The sequence below is a fragment of the Bidens hawaiensis genome, unplaced genomic scaffold (genome assembly GCF_021521415.1).
Source record: "Bidens hawaiensis isolate Kalapana, Puna unplaced genomic scaffold, B.hawaiensis_p1.1 tig00056001_1, whole genome shotgun sequence".
Taxonomy (NCBI): Eukaryota; Viridiplantae; Streptophyta; class Magnoliopsida; order Asterales; family Asteraceae; genus Bidens; species Bidens hawaiensis.
Window position 1 is genome coordinate 29,839 of NW_027500098.1, and position 24,390 is coordinate 54,228.

The 24,390-nt window shown below is 34.7% G+C and overlaps 2 protein-coding genes and 1 pseudogene across 2 annotated transcripts; all 3 read left to right on the forward strand.

Moving 5' to 3' along the window:
- The first annotated feature begins 1,175 nt into the window (after positions 1-1,175).
- Positions 1,176-2,548, forward strand: LOC143601283 (NDR1/HIN1-like protein 1). The gene is made up of 3 exons (XM_077078735.1): positions 1,176-1,505; positions 2,132-2,291; positions 2,351-2,548. The coding sequence occupies exons 1-3, from the start codon at positions 1,204-1,206 to the stop codon at positions 2,462-2,464; spliced, it is 576 nt and encodes a 191-aa protein (XP_076934850.1). The 5' UTR covers positions 1,176-1,203; the 3' UTR covers positions 2,465-2,548.
- Positions 2,549-17,235: 14,687 nt separating this feature from the next.
- On the forward strand, positions 17,236-18,069 carry LOC143601282 (NDR1/HIN1-like protein 1 pseudogene; annotated as a pseudogene).
- Positions 18,070-20,832: 2,763 nt separating this feature from the next.
- Positions 20,833-24,387, forward strand: LOC143601284 (pre-mRNA-splicing factor SPF27 homolog; the record flags this gene model as incomplete). Its single annotated transcript, XM_077078736.1, has 4 exons — positions 20,833-21,077; positions 23,300-23,466; positions 23,556-23,639; positions 24,336-24,387. Coding segments are annotated over exons 1-4 (540 nt in total), but the record flags the coding sequence as incomplete, so codon positions are not given.
- Between the last annotated feature and the right edge of the window lie 3 nt (positions 24,388-24,390).

Genomic DNA, 24,390 nt, shown 5'->3' on the forward strand with positions numbered 1-24,390 from the left:
TTGGTTTAATCGTAGCATTAATCATGATCATGCCATTCATGTTTGCATATGAAGTCGTTTAGGCAAGTATACGAAAGTGTTCACTTTTAGGTAAATTTAGAGGTTTTCATGTCAAAATACGAGCTGCGTCGTCATTAACGGGTTTTGAATATTATAAACCAAAATCAAATTGTTGAAAATTTTCATCCAAGCTAACTAAACAAAGCGTTAGTTTGTAAGTGTTTGTTAGTTTGTAAATCAAAACAATATTGTCAAAAAGTCACTGGAAAAATAGGTTCGCCGGAGAATTTTGCCAGAGATATTGGTGGAGAAGATGGTAACAAAATCAAGTTTCAAGTAATAGTAAAAATAACTCTTGTTCTTTATTTCAAAATTAAATAAATTAAATATATTATTTACATACTCATTCCTTTTAGTTTTGTTTTAAATTACTATTTTAATTTTAATAAATTTTGTATTAATAACTCCTATAAGTATTAAGTTTTAGGGTTTCGAAAATTTGGGTATTACATTCATATTATATTGTTTATATATTCATTATTATAACATCAATTATCGTTTATAAAAATTAGCTTATATTTTTCGTTATTCGTTAAGGCATACGAGCCTTTTTATTTCAGCTCGACTGAGTTATTTAAATCTTTGGAGAGGGCCCTGACCATGAGTGCCGAACTAGTAGCGGCCAAGACAACCGCCGTCTTATATAAATCCACACCATACTGCAAAAAAATGACTAACATAAACATCCTATTATTCATTCATATGCTTTTGCTTAGACGGCTTGCGACTTAACTTAAACACGTAAGTCATCTTAGCAAAACCACAAGAATGAATAATATAATGTTTATGAATTGGCTTAGAAGACCTTTTTATGTCATAAAACGTATGAATTAGCGAAAATTGAAAATTTGTTAAGAGAGACAAGTTAGTTTAAACAAATTTGATAGATTCAATCTCTTATATATATAATAAAAACAAAATTATAGAACTCAAAAATCATTAACAGGATAAATATATATGAAATTAGAAAAGTTTAAATAGATAACGTATGAACTAATTCTAGCTATCTTGTTATTTTCATATCTATCTATTAACAATATTCAAATAATTAAGAAGATATACTAGTTGCAATGTGCATATATATATATATATATATATATATATATATATTCACCTTAGCTTCATAATCAACCATTAACCACCATGAGCACCGCAGAACATGGTCCCGGCCATGACAAACGCCCGAGGGCCGAATGCACATACAGAGCTTGTTTTCGCTATACTATGTGTTTATTAATTTTCATATTCAGCATCATGACCTTATTAATGTGCCTCTGTGCCATACCGGATCCAAATTTTACCGTCAACGACGTCAAATTTTACGCTTTCAACCTCTCCAGGGAGACCTCCACCCTCACCTCAAACCTCCAAATCACCATTTCCTCCTCCAACCATGATTCCACGGGTATCCACTTTGACCAACTTAGCCTTTACGTGTCCTACAGGTATTATTGGATATTAGGTTTATTATTGTATATTGTAACGGGTGTATATATTATTCTGTATTAAATGATATTAGGTTTATTATTGGATATTAGGTTTAGTTATTATATTTTAGGCTTTTTTTATTTTTTTACGAGAGTTGTTTCATATTATTTGTTTATAATATTTATATATTTTTTAAATTTTAATCTAATTTATTGTATGAAAGTTAATAATATATATATGGTTTGATTATATAATTGTTCACAAATAAATGAGATAATATAACCTGGTTTAAAATTTATATGAGTTTGGTGAGACCCGTTTTTTTATACCATAAAATTGTTTCTTAAATGATAATAATATTTTTTTAAAAAATCAGATATTAATTTTTAGTATATCTGATTTTCATATCAAATATTTGGTGAGATTAATATTTAAGTTAATTCGGGTCAATATGCATGAGAAACCACCATTTATAAATAATGGAGTCTGGTGGATCGAAAATGTAGGGAGCATTCGAGCAACCAGAGAGCATTTTAAGGTTTCGTTTTATATATATATTATAGATATTGAGTTTTAGGTTTATTATTATATATTGCACATATTATTCACTAATATATGAAAGTGCTTTATCATCTTACAACAGGAACCAACATATCACATTGCCAATATCATTTCCACCCATGTACCTAGGCTCCACGGATGTCGCGGTTTGGTCTCCCTATCTGAACGGAACTGATGTTCCGTTGACCGCTGATCTTGTAGAGTATTTGGCAGAAGACAAGACCGGGACAATGTTGATTAATGTTATAGTTACAGGACGGTTGAGAGCAAAAGATGGATATATTCAGGTCGATACCGGTAGAAAGCAAATTGTCGGGCGTATATTATGTTTCAAAACAACAACGGTAGTAACGTCGTTGGTTCATCCGTTAAGAATCCCTTTGATAATGATACGTGTGATGTTGATGTGGTTTAGGTACAGGAAAGTTATCTCAAGTTAATGTTCTCTCTTTATTGGTTTTCATAATGTACTTGGTACTTGTGTAGTTTTAATCGTAGCTTTAATTGAGTGTTCACTTTAGGTAAATTTAGAGGTTTTCAGGTCAAAATACGAGTTACATCGTCATTAACAGGTTTTGAATACTGTAAACCAAAATCAAATCGTTGAAAATTTCATCAAAATGAACCAAACAAAGTGTTAACTTGTAACGGTTTTTTAATATAGTAAATCAAAGCAAATATACTGTTACTAACGGGTAAGATCTCAAACTTCAATCCAGTAAAAAATCAAAATTTTCATTCTTTTAGCGAAAATTAAAGAAATAATCCTGGTTAACTAGTAATTAATATTCATGTGAAAGTTATTGTCCAGTAACTATATCATTCTATAGCAATACCATGTTTGACTAGAATTGATCGACGTTTCAACCAACCTTCAAATTAAATAACCATTTTTCACGTCAATTTTTCCATCCTATATATAAAATTCTTAATTAATTAGTTTTAGGGGTTGTTTGATGGATCGGTTATCTCACGGCAAGCTTTGAACCCATTGGTAACACCGCCGTCACCTATGTGGATATGCATGACTTCAAGCTCACGTGAGTATGAATGACTCCGATATTATCTCTCAATCAGCCAGACATCATATTAATTCATACAACACTAGATTGCTAAAAAACCCTTTACTCTAATTACTCCATTTGAAATAATAATGTTGTGATAAAATTGTAACTTAATAAATATAACAAACCTTGAGGGAAACTAGCAGAGTTTAGGATAGTAATATGGGTGTACATGATCTATTTCTATATGATACACGTATATTATAACTTATATATTGTTATACATATTACATATATGATAAATCTCCTTCACAACTGCAGTTACCCACCATGAGTGCCGAACTAGACACTTGCGACAATGACATACGCAAGAAGATCTACACCATATTGGAAAATACTTGCATCATAATATCCGTATTATTCATATCCATATCCATTCTCTTCCTCATCATAACCTTTGTCATATTCATTATCCCCGGCCCCTCGCCTACCATCGTCGTCAACGACGTCAAAATTTACGCCTTCAACATCTCCACAACCACCTCCACCCTCACCTCCAACCTCCTAGTCGCCCTCTCATGCAGAAACCACGAAGACGTCGGTTTCCACTTAGACAATATTAATGTTTACGCGTTATACAGGAGACAACAGATCACACAGTCAACAATGGGTCTTCCCATGTACCTAGCCTTATTGGACGTCACGGGTTGGTCTCCGTCCCTCAACGGGACTGAAGTTCTCGTGACCCCTAGTCTTGCACTGGCGCCCAGGACAAGACTGCGGGGAATATGTTTATTAATGTTAAAGTTACGGCACTAGTGGCATGGAAAGATGCGGTATATGGTATTTATAGACGTCGATCGCGGTTTAGAGTAAGTTGCCCGGTGCATATTAAGTTCGGGAACATGAACGCTAGTGATCATGTTATTGGTTCGGCTGTTATGGATCCATTTGTTGGAGAGTGTGTTTATGTTTAATCCCTAAGTTCTTTCTATTCGTAGGTTCATAATATTATTATTATCGTTTGTATAGTAACTTTATCATGATCATAATTATCTTCTATTTTTATGTGTTTGTTAACTGTTTCAGTTTAATACTAGTTTTAATCTTTATCATTGAAAAGTGAAAACATTAAGACTATTTATGAATCGGTCTCGAAGATTTTTAGTTCAAACCGTGAGCTAACGTACGGTTTCAATAAAATAAAGTTTTCATCATAACCTAAGAAAACAAAAACCTAATCCTAGTTATCTAATAATCTAATCTGAAAGGGCCAAGATAATATTTGTGTGATCGTGATTTTCTAGTAGCTATATCATTGTCTCATCTTCAAACTCTACGTATATGGTTCAACAATATATTTATTTAATCACTTCACTAGCATAATAGGAAGATCTAATACATCTTTTTATATATAGACATAGTTTTAGAACTCGTGTAATACACAGGATGTTCCAATAATAATAATAGAAAAAGTAATAAGTACATAATATATGTGAAAAAAATGCATTACAACCTACAAATTTGAATGTATACAAGATTTAAAGTTGTATTCATAGTTTTTCCATCTTTATCCAATTTGTTTGTTACACAAAGTGAAACAGAAATAAATACAATTCGACTTTGTATACACAAACACCCGTGGTGGCATATCGTTCTTTTCGATATGCAACTCAAAGATATCAAAAGGCGCTTGTATACACAAGCCATTTTTAGCAATTAAAATATGCAACTCGAGCAATTACATCTTCTTCTTTTATTTTATCAAACGTTTCTCTTTCGACCACACAAATTAAAGCATTGGTCAAATACTCATCACTCATTTGGTTATGCAAACCCGCATTGATGAGCTTCATTTTAGAAATCATATATTTTAAAAGTTGAGTTTAAAATCTGGAAAACCAACGCTAGCTTCAATATTCGATAAACTAAAGGAAAAGTTGTGTTTACTGGTTTCCATCATTACACGAACAATGCTACACATTCCATCCGATCTTGCAAATTTATTATCTTCATTTAAAATGTGATAAAGTCGTCAAATCACCTGAAACACACCCTCTTTTCATTACTAATATCATTCGGATATATCTCCGAAAATGTCACTATCTTAGATAAGTCTAACTTGGAAAACGAATCTCACAAATTTAAACCGAACATATTTTCTAACAAACTAGTTGAGACCTCACTGAATCTATTTCCATGTCCTTGAATTTGTGTGGCAACCAACACCTTCGGGACACAATATCTGTACATACCCTAAACGTGATCACGTGTCACAAGTTCACATTTTGTTTACTCTGCACTAAATAGGGCTTATATAGTTTAGCAAGGCCATGCATATCGTTATTGTATGTTAGGTAATTTAGGAAACTACCAGTTCACATACACAAACTTCCCGATCAATAAGAACATTGTCGAACAAATACATGAATCCAAAATGAAGTCCAAATGTTCATAACACTCTGTTACACGTTCATGTATCACATTATAACGTTAATTACACAACTAATTTCTCATATGCTCGAATTTACACGTTTTTACGTCAAAACATATCCATAAAAGAACAAACTTACATAATATGTGGGTGTGACCAAAGTAAGGCACGTTAAAATGTTACAAGACAAGTAGCAGCACATTAGTAAACTTAGTATTACTTCATAAACTAGTTGTAACATGAAAAACTACCAAGTCTTTTTAGTTTCCTAACTAAAGCTAAGTCCTAACTAGTACATAACTAATATTAAACAAACCAAACTAAACCCAACCCCCTCCCTTTCCATCCTTCCAAAGGGGACCCCTCTCTTGCTTTGTTTCTTTCTCTTTGCATTTCCAAGGTAATTAAGAGCATGCTTGTACTTAACTAGACCACCACACATCATTATTTTCGCACCAAACTTCACCTTTAACTCTTTCAGCTTCTATCGACACATTTCAACTGAGTTTAGACAACCATATCTCTCCCTCTGCACATCTAAATCATGATTTTTCACTAGGATATGAAGCTACTACTTCACCCTTAAAGTATCCCATCGAATTCACTCAATTTTGACAAGATTTCGACCCCCAAAAAGGCTCAACGGAAAAACCATGCAGATCCAGAGCTACTGTCCTACTTGTTGTGCAGATCTTAATTTGAGGTATCAAACGAACTCCAATTCATTTGATTCTTTTTTATACTTTCTAGGAATTCATTGAAGTATAACATATCCAAAATTCATAGGCATTGGAGCCCGCTTTCACCTTCACCCTGGCCTCACCCGATACACCTTTCTACATGAGTTTAGCTGCTCGGTTTCGGGTTGAGCAAGAAAGGATCAAGCCAGGAGAGTAAAATATTTAAGATCTCATCTCTTCCTATTATTTTGATTATCTCATTTATTCTCTTATTAGTTAACTTCCAACACCATAATCTTTCATTTTCTTGTTGAAAATACAAGTCTTGAAAGCTTGTATAATGAATCACCCAAAGATGTTACATAAAAGATGAAAGAGCATGAACTAGCCAATAAAAGCAAGAGCTTTCTTGAAACAAATCACCATATATGTACTAATCTGGAACATAAATGAACGATAAGTTGCATAGCGAATCACCAACGGTTCATCAAGACGCACGACAACATATAACTCACAAATTTTGGGTGGACTTTAGACAAGATCGACTTGTAAGTTGATATTGTACTATGGGATTCTAAGTAACCGTAACTGAGTAGGTCACAGTTAGGAGAAGTCCCACGCTTGTTTTCGACATTCGCTAGCTAGCTCGCTTGAAAACTCAAAGGTGAGTTTCATGACCCCTTTTTATGCTTTTTAATGTTTTATGAAACTCGGGGGGGGGGGGGGTACCTATGTTCACTTTTATACGATACTAATAAACAAGTTCCGACCTTTATGTTTACATGAGTTATCGCTTAGAGCTCTAGAAGTCCCATGTATCAACATATCAATAACCATTAGTTTGTATTAGCCTAAGATTATGTGAATAGTACTATTGGGATTGACGCCCCCAATCATGGTTAGTCGCGCTAACTGTCGATCCGCATGGTTGAATGACAACATAGTGTCTACTCGCTTGCTCGTGAGGTACGAGTGAGTGGCGAAACACCTGTGTCTTGGTTTGGTTATGCCTCATGTAGTTCATAATTATCGTATTCTTTGCTAGCTTACGATGGGTCAAACACTTACTTGTTTATATTTAACGTATACACGAAACGCTTTCGAACGAAAGGTTTTACAAACTTTTAAACGCTAAAACCTGTGAACTCACCAACATTACATTGACATTTTAAAGTATGTTTTCAGGTACTTAAAGCACAAACGCTCAAGTGGAAAGCGTCGTAGGATAAAATACACACAAGTGTCGGATACGCATTTTGAAGGATTTTACTTGTATAACCCACGTGCTGGGTCATATGGGAAAAATCTTTGAAACAATTTCTTTTAATAAATGTTTTAAGACTTAAACTTTGATTTGGGATGTAAACTCTGAATATTAACTATGTATCCAATTTGTGTGTTAGTGTTTGCGATAATCATATGCGTTGACAACCACGCAATTCCGCCGTGGTGGGGTGTGACAATTTGTATATTCAAAACCGTATTAAAAGTTTCCATCTCAAAATGATGATTTTGTTGAGCATGTTTCCGTTTAATGTTTCTCGTTTAAATGAAAGAAAAAATGGTTAATGGTTTTTATTTGCTTTGATCTATAAACTTTTTTTAGGCTTTATTGATTTGAACTTTTAAAAAATGATGATTTTGTTGAGCATTTTTTTTATGTTTCTCGTTCAAACAAAAGAAAAAAAAGGGTTAATGGTTTTTATTTGATTTGATCTTTTAAATTTGTTGGGATTTAAACAGATAGGGGTAACGAAATACGAAAATCGGCCCAAAGTAACAAAAATTTACGCTATCGACAAAAAGTTGAGGGGTAGCGGAGTCTACCCCTAATTACACTATACATCCGCCCCTAATTAGCCATACATCTATTTAATTGGGTACAAGATTACTAAAACCCTTTACTCTAATTACTCCATTTGAGATAATATGTTGTGATAAAATTGCAACTTAAACAATAAATATAACAAACTTGGATAGAAACTTGCAGAGTCAAGGGATATTAATATGGATGTACATCATCTATTTGATACGCATATAGTATAACTTATTATATATATATATATATATATACTTATATATATAATAAAAAACGTTAGTTTTCAAGGGTTCCTTCAAGTTCTTAAATAATTTAATAGTTCTGTAATGATACTCATCCTATATATATATATATATCACATTCATTATTATTTTTTATGTGTGGTTTTTGCTTTGTGTTTTTCGTTTGTCGAGTTAATAAAACAAAGAGTCTTCATGTTTCTCTTTGGTTGTGATTGTTTAGCCACCATGAGCTATGCCGAACTAGACACCTACGACAATGACAAACGCAAGAAATTCTACACCATGTTGGAAAATATTCGCTTCAAAATATTCTTATTATTCATATTCATATTCATATTCATATTCATATTCATTACCATTCTCATGATAAACTTTTTCATGTTCGTCTTCCCCGGCCCCTCGCCTACCATCATTGTCAACGACGTCAAAATTTACGCCTTCAACGTCTCCACAACCACCCCCACCCTCACCTCCAACCTCCAAGTCACCCTCTCATGCAGAAACCACGAAGACGTCGGTTTCCACTTAGACAATATTAATGTTTACGCGTTATACAGGAGACAACAGATCACACCGCCAACAATGGTTCTTCCCATGTACCTAGACTTATCGGACGTCACGGGTTGGTCTCCGTCCCTCAACGGGACTGAAGTTCCCATGACCCCTAGTGAAGAGGTATGTACCCGCCTCAACAACGAACGAGGCGGGTCAACCCACAAGATAAAGACAAGAAGCTTGAAATCAAGACATTATGAAGGCACTAAGCCAAAACCTATGCGCATGGTGCATACCACACATGCTCAGGCATCATATGTCCAGGCACCACACATGCTCAGGCATCATATGCCCAGGCACCACATATGCTCAGGCATCATATGCCCAGGCATCACATATGCGCGCGGCGCATCAGCGCGCGGCGCATATCACATCTGCGCATGAAACATCTGCGCGTGAGAATAAAGAGAAGACCTCGCGCATCCTCAGGATTGGCGCGTATCACACATGCACATAATCAACCTCATCCTTATCCAAATCAGGATTAGGGCAACCCTGATTGTGCACGTTAGACAACCTTCCAGAAGGTATCTTTTTAAGGAATAAGATATGCTGATGTTGACAGCTGCCAAATGAAAGGTCGACAACTCAGCATGACACATGTGCTACCACGTGATTACAACCAATGAGAAAGCGCCAGGTGTCCCAGACGACACGTGGCGCAGAGCAATTGGAGGAGGCCAACAAGGCTGAGCCCAATCAGTGGAAACCCTAGCACTATAAATACAGCATCAACTCCACAAGGAGAAGGACACATTCATACACATTGATACTCAATCATTCACAGTTACAGACAGTAACACATTCATACTCATTCATTGACATTCAATCACATTGAAACAGACAGTTACAACCAGTAACATACAATCACATCAAATTATAGAGTATTCAGCTATTAAGAATACCCTCCAGAATTCCTTACTCTCAGATATTATTATCTTCTCCACAAATACTTATTCTCACCACCGGAGGGTTACCCCAAAGAGGACCCCTCTGTCCCTTTCTGAGGGGTAAGTTGACGGTGCTGTTCATTTTGTAGGTGGAAGAACCCAGATCCAAGAGAAACCATCGGTGAATAGCATAATCACACCCGAGGAAAGTAGATCGTCTACCAGTGAGTCGATCCACGCTTCTTCACCTAGTCTTGCACTGGCTTTGGCCCAGGACAAGATTGCGGGGAATATGTTTATTAATGTTAAAGTTACGGCACAAGTGACATGGAAAAGTGGATTATTTGTCGTTTATAGACGTCGATCGCGGTTTGAAGTAAGTTGCCCGGTGCATATTAAGTTCGGGAACATGTACGATGGTGATCATGTTATTGGTTCGGCTGCTATGGATCCATTTGCTGGAGGGTGTGTTGAAGTTTAAGCCTTAAGTTCTTCCTATTTGTATAGGAACTTATTTCAAGATCATAAGTTCCTCAATTTTTATGTGTTTGTTAACTGTTCTGTTTATTACTAGTTTTAATCTTTATCATTGAAAACAATAGAATGTTTATGAATCGGTCTCGAAGATTTTTAGGTCGAACCATGAGTTGACATGTTATTAAGAATGAAAATTAAGAAATTGTTATACATTAAAAGTTAACAAAATAGTATCTACTTGACCCAATTTTACCAAGAATGTCTACTTATAACTCCATATGTTGACTTTATTAGCACCAAGATAATATGTGTGTGATCGTGATTGGCTAGTAGGCAATGTTTTAATAGCATGTACGTACCGGCCGGTTAACGGATTTTCGTAAGGTAACCGGTATTTAGAGCCCGGTATTATTGGGCGGTTTGCTATAACATCGTATCGCCGGTTTTTCTAAAATACCGGTTTAAACCGGTTTTCAATTCAAGAGATTTTTGATATTTTTTGTGACCCATATTTTTGAAAATTACTTTCAATATAGAGGGATAATATTGAAACGAGTAACGATTCGTTAATCAACCAATTTTGTATGATGCAAATCCAATGTTGGTTCATTCACATATTTTGTAATTGACTAATTTCATATAAAAAGTACAAACTTTTTAAATAGACTCGACCATTGTTCATGCGTGATATTTGATATAAGTGTGATGTTTATTAATGTAGGTCTGGGTTATTTTTTAGTTGAAATTGTTTTTGTGTGGAATTACAAGATAAATTATTCAACCCGGTTTAACCTCCCGATATATTCCGGTTCAACCGATTGTACCATTTTTAAACTAAATCCGATACAAGTAAAATACCGGTTTTTAAAACATTGCTAGTAGCCGTATCATTGTCTCATCTTCAAACTCAATATATATGGGTCAACAATATATTCATTTAATCACTTCACTTAGCATAATAGTAAGATCAAATACATTTTTTTATACATAGATTATGCACGTATTGCTTAAATTTATTTGTATTTTTATTATTTAGATAATTCTGTGTATAACACGAGTTTTAAGTAGTAAACAAAACTAAAGATAATTTACTGTTTTATTGTAACTACATTCCAACACATACATGTGGAATGTAATCGTCTATAAACCATATCACCATTTGTTAGGTTTTTGGAGGCTCATTCTCCGGTTTGGGCTTGGTTTAAGAATACCAATTGACTTAGAGAAGATCAGAGACAACAGAAGTTTATGGGCTAGCCTCTATTCTCTTTTATAATTTAAAACTCGTTTGGTATTATGGTTCTCTAAGTTAAAAACTCTAATGTGTGATGTATCTTTATATATTGTAATTTAAAACTTAAATAGAGATAAGGATAATTAAAATATGATTTTAATATATATGAAATTCAAACTAATTCTAACTATCTTAATATTTGTTTCCTAATTCCTATATATATCTATTAACAATATTCAAATCACAAGATATACTAGATGCACATAATTATAATTTAACTATACATATTGTAACATCCCGAAATTTAACCCGGTGACCAAAAATCTATCTTTTGTAAATAAATGATATTTTCATTATTTTAAAAGATTTCAGATATTTTATTCAAAGTTATTTCATAAAAGTTTATAGAAAAATGTTTCGTTTTACAAAATTTATGGACTCGGCTAATCTCGACCCGTAGGTAGCCAACCCGCGCCTAACCAAACCCGTAGTATATAAACGAAAGTTCTTGACACTTCCACCATTTTCACCCAACTCTTTCACTTGCACCCACCCAAACTCTCTCATTTCTAGAGAGAGAAGCTAGAGAGAGAAAGTCCTCAAATCACAAATCCGAGCCCGGAATCTTGTTCCTAATCGTTTTTGGTAAGTCCCTTTCGAAAATCATCCGTTTTCATAACCATTTTCGGCCTCAAATCGAGCAAAAACTCCCATTTTCGTAACTTGAGTTTTCGGGTCAAAAACCGACTTGTTTTGGTGTCAAAATGCAAGCTTTTGTGTTTAAAAGTACTAGGAATCGATACCCCTTTCAATCCCGAGCATTTCCATGTCAAAAACTTCGATTTTGGGTCAAAAATCTGGAAAATCTGGAAAACCCGTAGGTTTCTCCGTCGCCCAGCTTGAAGGAGTCGAATCAGACTCATTCGATCGAACCAGTCGATCGAACCAGTTCATTCGATCGAAGGAGTCGATCGAACCAGTCCAGTCAACCGAATAGGAAAGCAACCGAATGGTCTCCAACTCATTCGATCGAATGAGCTTCGTATTCGATCGAACGAGTGTCTATTCGATCGAACAAGTTCCATGTCCGACCGAACGAGTTTTCCCAAACTGGTTCGACCGAATGTGTTTCTGGTTCGATCGAGTGTGCCTCAGATTCGATCGAATGTGTGTCTATTCGATCGAATGTGTGCCTATTCGACCGAACGTGTTCCTATTCGATCGAATGTATTCTAATTCGATCGAATGTATTCTTATTCGATCGAATCAAGCCAGAACCAAGCTGTTTTCATCTTTAAAAACCCAGTTTTTGCTCGAGGTCGCGTAAACTCGTTTTCTTAGACTTATAGCACGTTGTTAACCTTATACGTATGTCCAACTCTAGGCTAAGGAGATCTTCTGTAGCACCATCCTAACCCGAGATCAAGGTGAGTTCATAAACCCCTTTTCAACTGTTTTTACTTTATCAAACCACGGGGTGGAAATATGCAAAACACTTTACTTCAAACCTTTATACACTGTTTTACTCTGCTTTTACTCGCTTTCACTTATAACTTAACGTAATGTAAACACCATCACAATTACTTTACTTACTCTATAAATTTGTATCACTTTATGAACTGTTGTACTATGAACCGTTGCACTATGAACTATATGCTCTATGAACTGTTGCTCTATGAACCACGGTCACTATCTCGACTGCTTTGGGTACTGCGGCACCCATGTAAGTCTCGCACACTCGACTGCTTTGGATACTGCGGCATCCATGTAAGTCTCGCATACTCGACGGCCTTGGATTCTGTGTGAATCCATGTAAGTCTCGCCTCACACTCGCGTGACCTCTATGTGTACTATGTGTTATTATTTGCTCTTTGGTCTATCTGTTATGTGCATTTATCTCAAGAATTGTGAACTATTGTATTGCCTTATACACGTTGTAACTCAATGATCCACGTACACGCTTTTCACACACTATTATGAACTGTACCGAACCATGTATTATACACTACGCTTTTACTTATGAACTGTCTTCTCACTTTGAAACTCATAAAACAATAAGCACAGCAAAATATGTTGTAGGAGTGGTGGGTTAGCCGCTGGTACACCCTATATATAAACCCCAACAACCTATTTTGGTGCGCTTGTTCTCTTTCAAACTATTTTTCTAATAGCCGGGATCATACCCAAACATGGTAGAACAAGTTGTAGGAGTGGTGGGTTAGCCGCTGGTACACCCTATATATAAACCCCTACAACTTGGTCTAACATGCTTGTGTATGAAGCCTTTTCCTTTTACAACAAACTTATGTTCTCACTCAACTATTTTTGTAGTTGACGCTTTCTTGCATATTTTTCAGGTAATGCTAATAGATGAAGAACAGGGATTTCTAGATGGCCTTAGGAGATGACTGAAGGCGTAGTACTAGACTTAGTATCTGTTGGACTATTGTGGTTTTATTTGTATCTTTTGAACAATGTAACTTGATTATCTATGTATGCATTTCATTTAGACTCTTAACCTGTGTTATGGCTTATTCAATCTGAGACTTCGTCCACGCCCTTGGCATTCCGCCTCTGGCCGGGGTGTGACACATATCTTCATTTCATTCACAAAACACTTCAAACTCGAACCCACTCTTCACCGTAGCTTCATAATTAACCATTAACCACCATGAGCGGCGCTGAAGATGGTAATGTCAGCCATGACAAACGCCCGAGCTTTGCCATCAAAGGTGGTTGGCGCGGGTGGTTGGGTTTTTCTTGCTTTGCTATATTCACCATTTTCCTCTCGGTTAATTTGTTCATGTTCCTTAGTAGCCTAATAATATTCATGACCCCAAGTTTCACCGTCAACGACGTCAAAATTTACGTCTTCAACGTCTCCAAAGCCACCTCCACCCTCAACTCAAACCTCGAAATCACCATCTTTTCGCGCTTTGCACTTTGACCAACTTAACATTTACGCGTCTTGACAAAATTCTATGTAAGAAAAAGAAAAATATATTCGTATGAAATGTGTTGGAAATTCTGATATTATTGATTTATGAATAAAAAAAATGTTATTTAAAAGAATTATAGAGATTCTTTTAATTATATAATACAATTAAAGAGTTTGGTGCCGCAAAGTCCGGGTTGGTCCACTTTGTGTCACCCTCTTGGTCTTTTTTGGTTTGTTATGGTTTCGGTATGTAACAAACGTAACAAAAACCGATCAAATGTCAATTTTGTTTTTTTGTTTTTTTTTGTTCCGGTACCGTAACGAACGTGACGAAATCGATCGAATTCGAGTAGACTCAACGTGTTTTGTTTTAGTTCCGGTACCGTAACAAACGTAACGAAAACCGATCGAATGCTGATTTTGTTTTAGTTTCGATACCATAACGAGCATGACATAAACCAACCGAATTCGCGTAGACACACCACCCAGGATCGACAACGGTCAGGTTTTACCAACGCCCGAGTTTTACCGACTGACGCCACTTCATTGGTCCACCTCAAATTTTATTATTTTTTGTTTTTATTTTGGTTTTAGTTCCGGTACAATAACACACGTAACCAACACCGGCCAATTCGCGTTGACTTACCGCCCAACACATGCGACTGACAACGCTTGGATTTACCATTGCATGAGTTTTAACAACCTGTCCCGAAGCAATGTGTCGAAATTTCTGACAAAATTTCAACAAAACTATTCATGCCTTACTCATCAATATCGTGCTTTTTTTTTCTTATTTTCAACAAATTTTCGACTTATAACATCTTCTATGTAGGAATTCGGTTGACACATATTTTTTCCTATTGCTAAATTGTGGTAAATTTTTCGGAAAAAAAGGGTTTTTTTTTCCGTTGGAACTGACTTAGGAATAGATTGATTGACATTTGAGCTTATATTTGTATTAAATTTGTTTCAATTAAACTCAAATTTAGTTATTTATATACATTTATCTCATTATAAATGTAAATTTGTAAATTTATTTTTATTATGGCCGGTCTCGAAATTTCATGGGGTCATTCTAAAATTTCACAGGGGGGTCGGTCGAGATTTTAACACATATATACCACTAAAAAAAATTTCTCACAGGGTTGGCCGACACCCCTACTGATAGAGTAGCTACGCCCCTGGATATCATAATGCATTGTTAAATGATTGAGTCTTTTACCATCTTACAACAGGAACCAACAGATCACATTGCCAGTAAGGATTCCTCCCGAGTACCTAGGCAGCCTGGACACCACAGTTTGGTCTCCATATGTTAACGGAACTAAAGTTCCGTTACCATCAAACCTTGTAGTGTCATTGTCCCAAGACGTGACAGCCGGGACGGTGGTGATTCATGTTAAAGTTACTGGACGGATTCGATCGAAATTTGGATACGTTACAACTCGATACCGATTGAAAGTAAATTGCGCGGTGCATGTTATGTTTGGGAACAACAACGATGTTGGCGTCCTTGGTTCGTCCGTTAAGCGTTCGTTTTATGATAAGGGTGTGGTATTGATACTCGATTGGTTTTATTTTAACGTTTAGGATATTAACTTGTCTCAAGTTAGTGTTTTCTCTTTATTAGTTTTTGTTATTTGATATTTTCTTGTACTTGGTACTTGTTTTGGTTTAATAGTAGTTTTTAATTTTAAATATGTCATTCATGTTTGCATGTGAAGTTGTTTAACTGTTTTAAGTATGTGATTTGAATATTAGGTGTTCATGGTTCGGTTTTAGAGGGTTTTCAGGTTGATGCATGAGTTAAACCGTCGTTAATAGGTTTTGAATCTCGTATACCAAAATCAAATTGCTGAAAATTAAAAACCAAAGTGAACAAAGCCTTTATAACTAGGAGTGTGCATAGTTTCATTAGGTGTTAATCGGTTTGGTTTATTCGGTTAATTTTTCGTTTTTCTCTTCTGTTAATTTTGTTTAATAACCAAAAATCAAATTTGGGACAAAATTTTATTTAGATATACATGAGATAGATGCATAATTACATAAATGAATCGTATAAATACATGAAAGGATGAAAGAAATACTTGAAATGGTAATTTACAATATGAAATACATGAAATGAATGTATAAAAAGTAGAATTATATGAATGTATGAATGGTTCGATTCAGTGGTAAATTTCAGTTAACCGGGGGTACAAAAAAGAACCAATAACCGATTTTCGGTTAGTACGGTTTTGGTTAATTTCGGGTCAGGTGTGTTGGTTTTCAGTTATTGCTCACCCCTAAATTAATAACGGTTTGGGTTCGATTTGGTTTCATGATCTGAGCTCTTTGCACCTTTGTAATAGAAATATATAAAATATGATCAAAGTCAAAATATGTTCCAGTGTACAACTAAAACCTAACGATAATTATAAAAAAATAAAAAAAAAATAGGGATGTGCATCAAACTGAAAAACCTAAAAAAACGAAAACTGAAAGCAAGATAAATTGTGGAGTACTTTCCGCTTTCCATGTAAAAGTAGTGAGACAAATCGGAGAGATGGTGATAAGATCCATCCTCCATGACCCGTCCATAACCAACCTGTAGCCTATTGCACCCACATTTATTTTATCCATGTTTCCCATTTTATTTGCTTGCATGTTTGTTATTTTGTTTTTATTAATTGCACGTTTCCTTTAACTTAGGTAAAGTAGGCGTAGTTTTATTTATTTGCATTGTAGCCTATAATAAAAAGACTAGTAATGAAAGAGGAGAAAATTGCAACAAATATCTTTATATTTTTATTTTGTTTCATAATAAAAAGACTAGTATCTTTCTCCGATTCCTCACTGACTCCACTCCGTCCCCTCTAATACCTTATGTTATGTGTTGTATTAAAAATGTAAATAAACAAAAAAAATTAAGAAACAATAATTACATAATAATATTACGTTATTCTTGGAAAATATTTGTTTTCAATTTTGTTACTTTGGCATGTAAATCAAAACATATATTAGACAATATCATAATATATATACACAAACCATACATATATCACATACGAATATCTCAATACCTCCCATTCTTCTCATTATCACCAAAAGAGTTAGTTCATAGTACTTCAGATTCAACACATCATGGCCGCCGAAGCAGCAGGCGATAGCGCCAAGCCCGGCGGCAACAAACTCCGCCAACTCTTCCTCCATCCATATGCACTTTTCGCTTATGCAAGTACCACCGTTATCCTTCTACTAATCCTTCTCATCTTTCTCATTCTGCGCCCCTCGAAACCAAGTTTCACCCTCCAAGATGTCAAACTCTACACCTTCAACTTATCCACATCCACCACAACACTCACCTCCAATCTCCAAGTCACCATTGCTTCCCAAAACCCGAACAGCCGCATCGGTATCTACTACGACAAAGTGACCGTTTACGTCTCGTATAGGAACCAAGAAATCACATTACCAACAATATTACCTCCTACGTACCAAGGCCATAAAGGTGAGGCTGTTTGGTCACCTTTTGTGTACGGGGCTGATGTTTCACTGGCCCCGTACATTGCCATGTCATTGGGACAAGATGAGATCTCGGGTATGGTGTTACTGGATGTAAAAGCTACTGGTAGGGTCAGGTGGAAAGTGGGGACTTTTGTTAGTGGTGGGTACAAGATAAATGTTAATTGTCCGGCTTATGTTACTTTTCGGGGCGGTAGTGCGGTTAAATCTCCCTTTGATCAAGGATGTCATGTTGAAGTTTAAGGTTGCAAAATTTGGGTTATGAAGAAAATAACTGAAGAGAAGGAAATATTGGTGGAGGTTCTATTTTTGTTTTGGTAAACTCTTTTTTTTTTTTTCGTAAAATCTTTTGGTATTTTGTGTTGGGATCTTTTGCTATATTCTTATTTTTTAGTGTTTTAGTGTGTTTCATTTTATTTCATGAAATAATAATTAGTTATGTAAACTCGTGCGTTACATCGGACTAGAATTCTTTCGGTCTTGGTTTAGCTAGTCATTGTATAACGAAATTGAAAACCCAAAAGTTATATTTGTAATTTGTTCAAAACAAAACAAGGAGAGAAGTCAAATTGGTTAGTTAAATAATTGAGTTGCATAAAATAATATAATTGAGTTAAAATTGAAAAAAAAGGTAACAGAAAAATAAAATTGAACCATAAACCTGCAATGACTAGTTTTCAAGTCATTTGGTTAGTATCAGTCATGTTCTTTATGATATCATGATATTGAGACTAACAAAAAAATAATTGCCCGGTTTTGTGGGGGCTTTTGTTACTAGTGGGCACCGGATGAATTGTTAGTTGTTCGGCTATATGTTACATTTCGGGGCGGTAGTGCAGTTAAGTATCCCTTTGATCAAGAGCGTCATGTTGAAGTTTAGGGTTGTATGATTTAACACCGCTAATGCCCGTCCATGCAAATTTTGTGTTACGAGAAAAGAATGGGGAAGAAAACCGTTAGGAAGAAGAAACTGGAGTTCCTATTTTTGTGTTTGTGATTTTATTTTGTTTCTTTTTTGGTATTTTTTCACAAAATATTTTGGTATTTTGTGTTGAAATCTTGGTGATATTCTTATATTTTTTATGTTTTGGTAGTATTTCTTTTTAATTCATGAAATAATATATGGAAACGTATATTGTGATATAGTTAGCCTTATAATTTGTATCTTAGCTGTTTCTCTTGATGCCTGTTTTTCTTCTCCATTAGTATTCCAAATTTAAGAGATTTTGAGTGAATATATATATACAAAGATTTATATTGCTATTAGTACGTTTTTTCCCTTTCTTCTTAATAAGGGGTTTAAACTTTAAACGTTTATTTACCTTAATGATTTGTTAAACAAACGCTTATAATTGTCCCAAAAGACATCATGATAGTAAGGTGTCTTCACTTTATCTAAAAGGTTACGAGTGATGCAAATATAGATAGGTAATATAATTAGAAGGCGATCTAAAAAACCAACTGCTTCTAGATAATCATACCTTGTCACATGTGCGGCGGGAGGTATATATGATCAAAATCGAATGGTAGAACGTCTCATAGTTTTTACTCTACATTTTTTTTCTCAGTCTTGTTGGTTCAAGAAATTTAATTTCATTCTGCTAATCCTTTTCACATAAAAGTTAAATAATGATACGTGTCACATTTTTTAAGCTAAATAAATACCTTATGAGTTAAAACCAATTTTTAAGGTTTATAATTTTAGAGATTACAATTAAGAACTTAAAACTTTGAAACAAAACCAAACAAGAAAGAAACCAAACAAAATGAATCAAAGTTGGCTTTCAAATTATAGAAGATTTGGTAACAAGGAGCTTCATATGAAAGGAAAATTGATCATAATGACTATTTTAACCAAGTACATATAGAAATACCCAAAATGCCATTAAAGAACATTGGGACAACGGGATTAAAATTTTTGTCCGCATAAAAAGTCGTGTCCAGCCGTGTTTTAAAAAAACCCGCTAGATTTTGCTTAAACTAAGAGTTATTAGACAGCTGGCCTGATTGTTTAAAGTTTTGTTTTCGTCGGATCCGACTATCTAAAGTTCGTCAGATGGCGAATCTAAACGGTCGGACTTTTATAAAATCAGTTGAATTAACAATCTTGTTAACAGGATTTTATTGGGTTACAAATTAGACGGGTGGCATATGAAAACGGACTACTGACGATTTTTTAAGTGATCATCTTAGAGATTTTTAAAACAAAAGGTTAATTTCGGAATCCATTTAGTTAAACTCGTCATTTTGGGGAATGGGGATTTTCCATTATTCAAATTTGTTTAATGGGCTACCTTTTCTTTTGAAAAATACATATGATTGGGCTAAGGGGTCTCTACTACGGATGAACGGGTACTAGTATTGAAAAGACTTGTATTGATTTTCCTAAGTTCTTGGTATTAGTACTGGTATTGGAGGCAAATTCGAGAAATACTGATAATTTACCAGTTAGTGTTTTTAAAAAAACCGGGTTTTGTAATTCATGTCGGTATTTTGTGCCTAGTATTTTCGGGCGGTTTGTTAGAACATCGAACCAACGGTTTCTTCTAAAATACTGATTTAAACAGCCAAACTAGCTTTTTGATATTTTTCTGCCCGTATTTTTTAAAAACTACTTTAACCTATCAATAACATTGAAACTAGTAGACTTTTGGATTTTTTCTTTTTTTTTAAATCGAGTGCTTTCGTATTATTATTTTGTTATGGATTAACTTTTAGATTGTATTTAATTATGAAATCATAACTTTTGGGTTATTCTCTTTAAATTTATATAAAATTTAAGTAAGTTATTTAACCAGTATCATTATTTAACCTAATCTGGTATGAATTAAAAGCCGGTTTTTAAAACATTGATACCGGTACCAAATACTTTAAAACTTAATATCGAAAATCAATATCCGTACATGTAGAAATGTGAAAAAACCGGTTATGAACCGATTTAGCCACTATTTATTTAGTATTTACAATTTCCAACTTTCTTTCGGCTCGGTTTGTTATTCTCAGAGGACTCAACAATGGCGACTAACAACGGCGATACGGTGATGCTACTAGAAGCCCCGGCGTCTTCACGGCCGTCGTGGTCAAGCAGCGCGGCGCAAATCGACGCACTGCCGTACATCGACGACGAATACGGCGACCCCAAAGTCAAAGCAGAGGTTGACCGGTTAATCGAAGAGGAAATGCGTCGTAGCTCTAAGAGACCGTCAGATTATCTCAAAGACCTCCCGCCGGTTGCCAAATTCAACTTTCAGGTACTAATTAACTTTCTAGGGTTTGTAGTTTTGTATTTTGATGTGTTATTGTTTATATTTTTTTTAATTAGATGGCACGTGACTTGCACGTGTGTTTGTAATGGATTAGTTATGTTAGTTAGTTAGTAGCAGTTAGTTTTTGATTTGTTATTTATATATAGTGATTTTATTGATGTTTATGCACCTGTTAATTGTGATTGCAATTGCTTGGTGGTGTAATGATCTCGTGTTAAGTGGCTGTTGGCTAACCGGAAATGTTTCTGTTAAGGTTCTAGGGTTTGCTGTTTGTTATTGTTTATTTTATTGATTATATGTCATGTGATTTGCACGTGCTTTTGTAACATATTAGTTTGGTAGTTAGTTAATAGGTAGTTATGTTATTGATTATTGACTGTTTACATCTAGGGCTGTAAACGAACCGAGGCCTTGTTTATGTTCGTCAGTTAAGCTATTATTATCAGACAAGTGAATGGTTTATAAATCATTAACTGAAAGAAGTTTCTTGTTCATGTTTGCTCATTAAGAAAGTGAACTTGTTTGTGAACGGTCCACAAACATAGATGAACACAAACAATGTTAGTTAGTAGCAGTTAGTTTTTGATTTGTTATTTGTATAGTGGTTACTGACGTTATGCATCTCCTAATTGCAATTGCTTGCTTGGTGGTGTAATGATCTCGTGTTTAGAGGCGTGTGGATGTTTTGCGAGATAGATGGTGTTTTACTGGTTTAAGTAGACCTGCTTGTAGGAAATTGTATGGTGATGAATGGAATTAGACAAAGAGACAGATTATAGAGACGGAGAATGATTTTGTATCTGTTAAATTACTGTTTACACCTAGGCTGTAAACGAACCGAACTGAACGAGGCCTTGTTCATGTTTGTTTGTTAAGCTTGTACCAGACAAGCGAACGTTCATGAACAGCTGACTGAACGGAATATTTTGTTCGTGTTTGTGTGTTAAGGAAATGAACATGAACAGTTCACGAACACAAGTGAACACAAATGGGGTTTTATTGGCTAACCGAGAACGGTTAGTGTGATAGTGTCAAAGCTTCACTCCAGCTACCAAGTTTGTGTGTTCATTCATATTCACATGCCAAGTGTTGTTATTATGTTTATACATCTATTGACTGCGATTGCTCGGTGGTTTGATTATCTAGTGTTGAAGTAGACCAGTTTATAGGAGTTATGTATGGAAATCGAATGGCGGTCGCCATCATTAGCATCTGCGTATATCTTCATCTTTCTCTCGTTCATTATAATCTAATTTGTTTACAGATTCCATGCCTGTATATTTAATTTCTAGTGTGTGCTTTTTAATCCTTGACGGAATTTGACAGTATTCTGAATCACTCTTAAATCCAATTAAAAGCTGTAAATAAACATAAAATATAAAATTTCAGAAACATTTTTACAGTAATATCTGCTGTCAGCAATGGTAATTTTCTCTAGAACCTAAGAACCTGTACTGGAGTTAAAACAACTCTAAAGGACTTAAAATATAAGTGACTTTTACTAGAAAACAAAACCTGTTTTATGTTTATGGTCTCTTGGACACATCATAAATTACCACAAAACGGTCTTTGACGAGTTTTTGGAAACTAGTGGCATATAACTACTAACTCCAGTGTAGTATATGCAGATTACAGGTTGTTAGGTTTTAGACACGGCCAAAAGGGCACACTTTAATTTGTATTTATGCCTAACAAGGGTGATTATTATAAACAATACTATTACACTATTATTGTATCAGGGTTAATAATTTATTTTTTACATTAGTTAGGTTAATTTACCATCCTGCATCCTGGTCTAACTATGATAGAATTCCTAGTCTGTGAATATAGATCTCTGTAAGCCTAATTTTTAACTCTTATTCTTCCAATTTTTGTGTAATGTGTACTAGAGAAGATAATATAGCTATATCTTACATGTTCTCCATACCTTTTCATGGAAATCTCCATTATCAATAACCTTATTCCCACTTTCCTCTATTGGTTTTAGACTTTTAGCTTATCTTCATTTGCTAACTCATTTACTCCTATAAACTTGGTCTATCTTCTGAATGCTACACAAAGGTTCTAAGCTCTGTTTGGGCTACTCACAGTTTCAGATGTCCCTTGCTCCATGCTTCCATGGTTGTTTGTGTAGTAAATTATTAGTTATTAAGCAAGAGTTGAAACTAAGTAACAAGTATTCTGATACCTAAGGTTAATTTTTCCAGAATTATCCAATGCTTGCGCGGGAGTATGAGAGAGTGCGGTCTGGAAAACCTATGGCGCCTCTTGATATGTCAAGGTATGGGCTTGACGTTCCATCACGGAATGATGAAACTGCTTGGAAGCAGGCGCTTCAGAAATCTCAACGTTTAGTGCAACATCAAGTTATCTGGTACGGTTCAATTTGGCTTGTGAAAGGGTTATTAGTTTTATCTAGTGGCATTCTTGTTATGTGTGTAACATGCTCTTATGTGATGCCAGGCTGGAAAATTTGGATCTAATGTCAAAATATGGGCCTGATATTTGGAAACAACACAATCAGAGACTAGAAGCATTCTTATCAAGGTTAGTGTAATTAAAAACTCTTTACCTCTGTTTCTTGTAATATACTTTTTACCTGATTCTGCTTCTCTAATATTTGCATTCTCCATTGTATCTAAATATTGGTTATATCTTTAACATTACTTATTATTTCTTCTTATTATTAGTGTAAATACAAGGTTTAAACCAGAAATTAGGATTTTACTTTTTTATTTACGGGAGTCGTTTCTTCTTTCTTTTATATGGTTTTCTACTTTTTTAAGTCACAACATGCCTCCCCATATCAGAAAAAGTTAATTTTTTTTAGCTTTCGTAGCTTTCAATTTATTCCATTGAATATATTAGGTTTTTGTTACGTATATTACTAAGCTTTTTTGACATACTTATATAATTATATGCTTGATTGTATTTTGAGAGAGAGCATAACACATGGTAGCATGTTACTGGAGCCAAACACCATAGTGCACTGTGACCATTATTATATGTATATTAGATATATTGAATTTAATTCGGGTGATTTTCTTTTGTTTCTGGCATTATAGTTATACTCTTGTATGTTAAATAAAAATATCAATTTATGCTCTTTGTGGTGTATTTGGTCATTTGGTGTCTTAGTTGTTAAATGTAGCATTAGTGTGTTTTCTGTATGGAATATAATTTATAAAATGTTACAAATGTTTTTGCAAATATGAGCATTTTGGTCTTCTTCCCTTTTTCCAGATTACAAGCACAGGCTGCTGAGTTGAACAAAAAGATAGAAATTGTTAACCGGGAA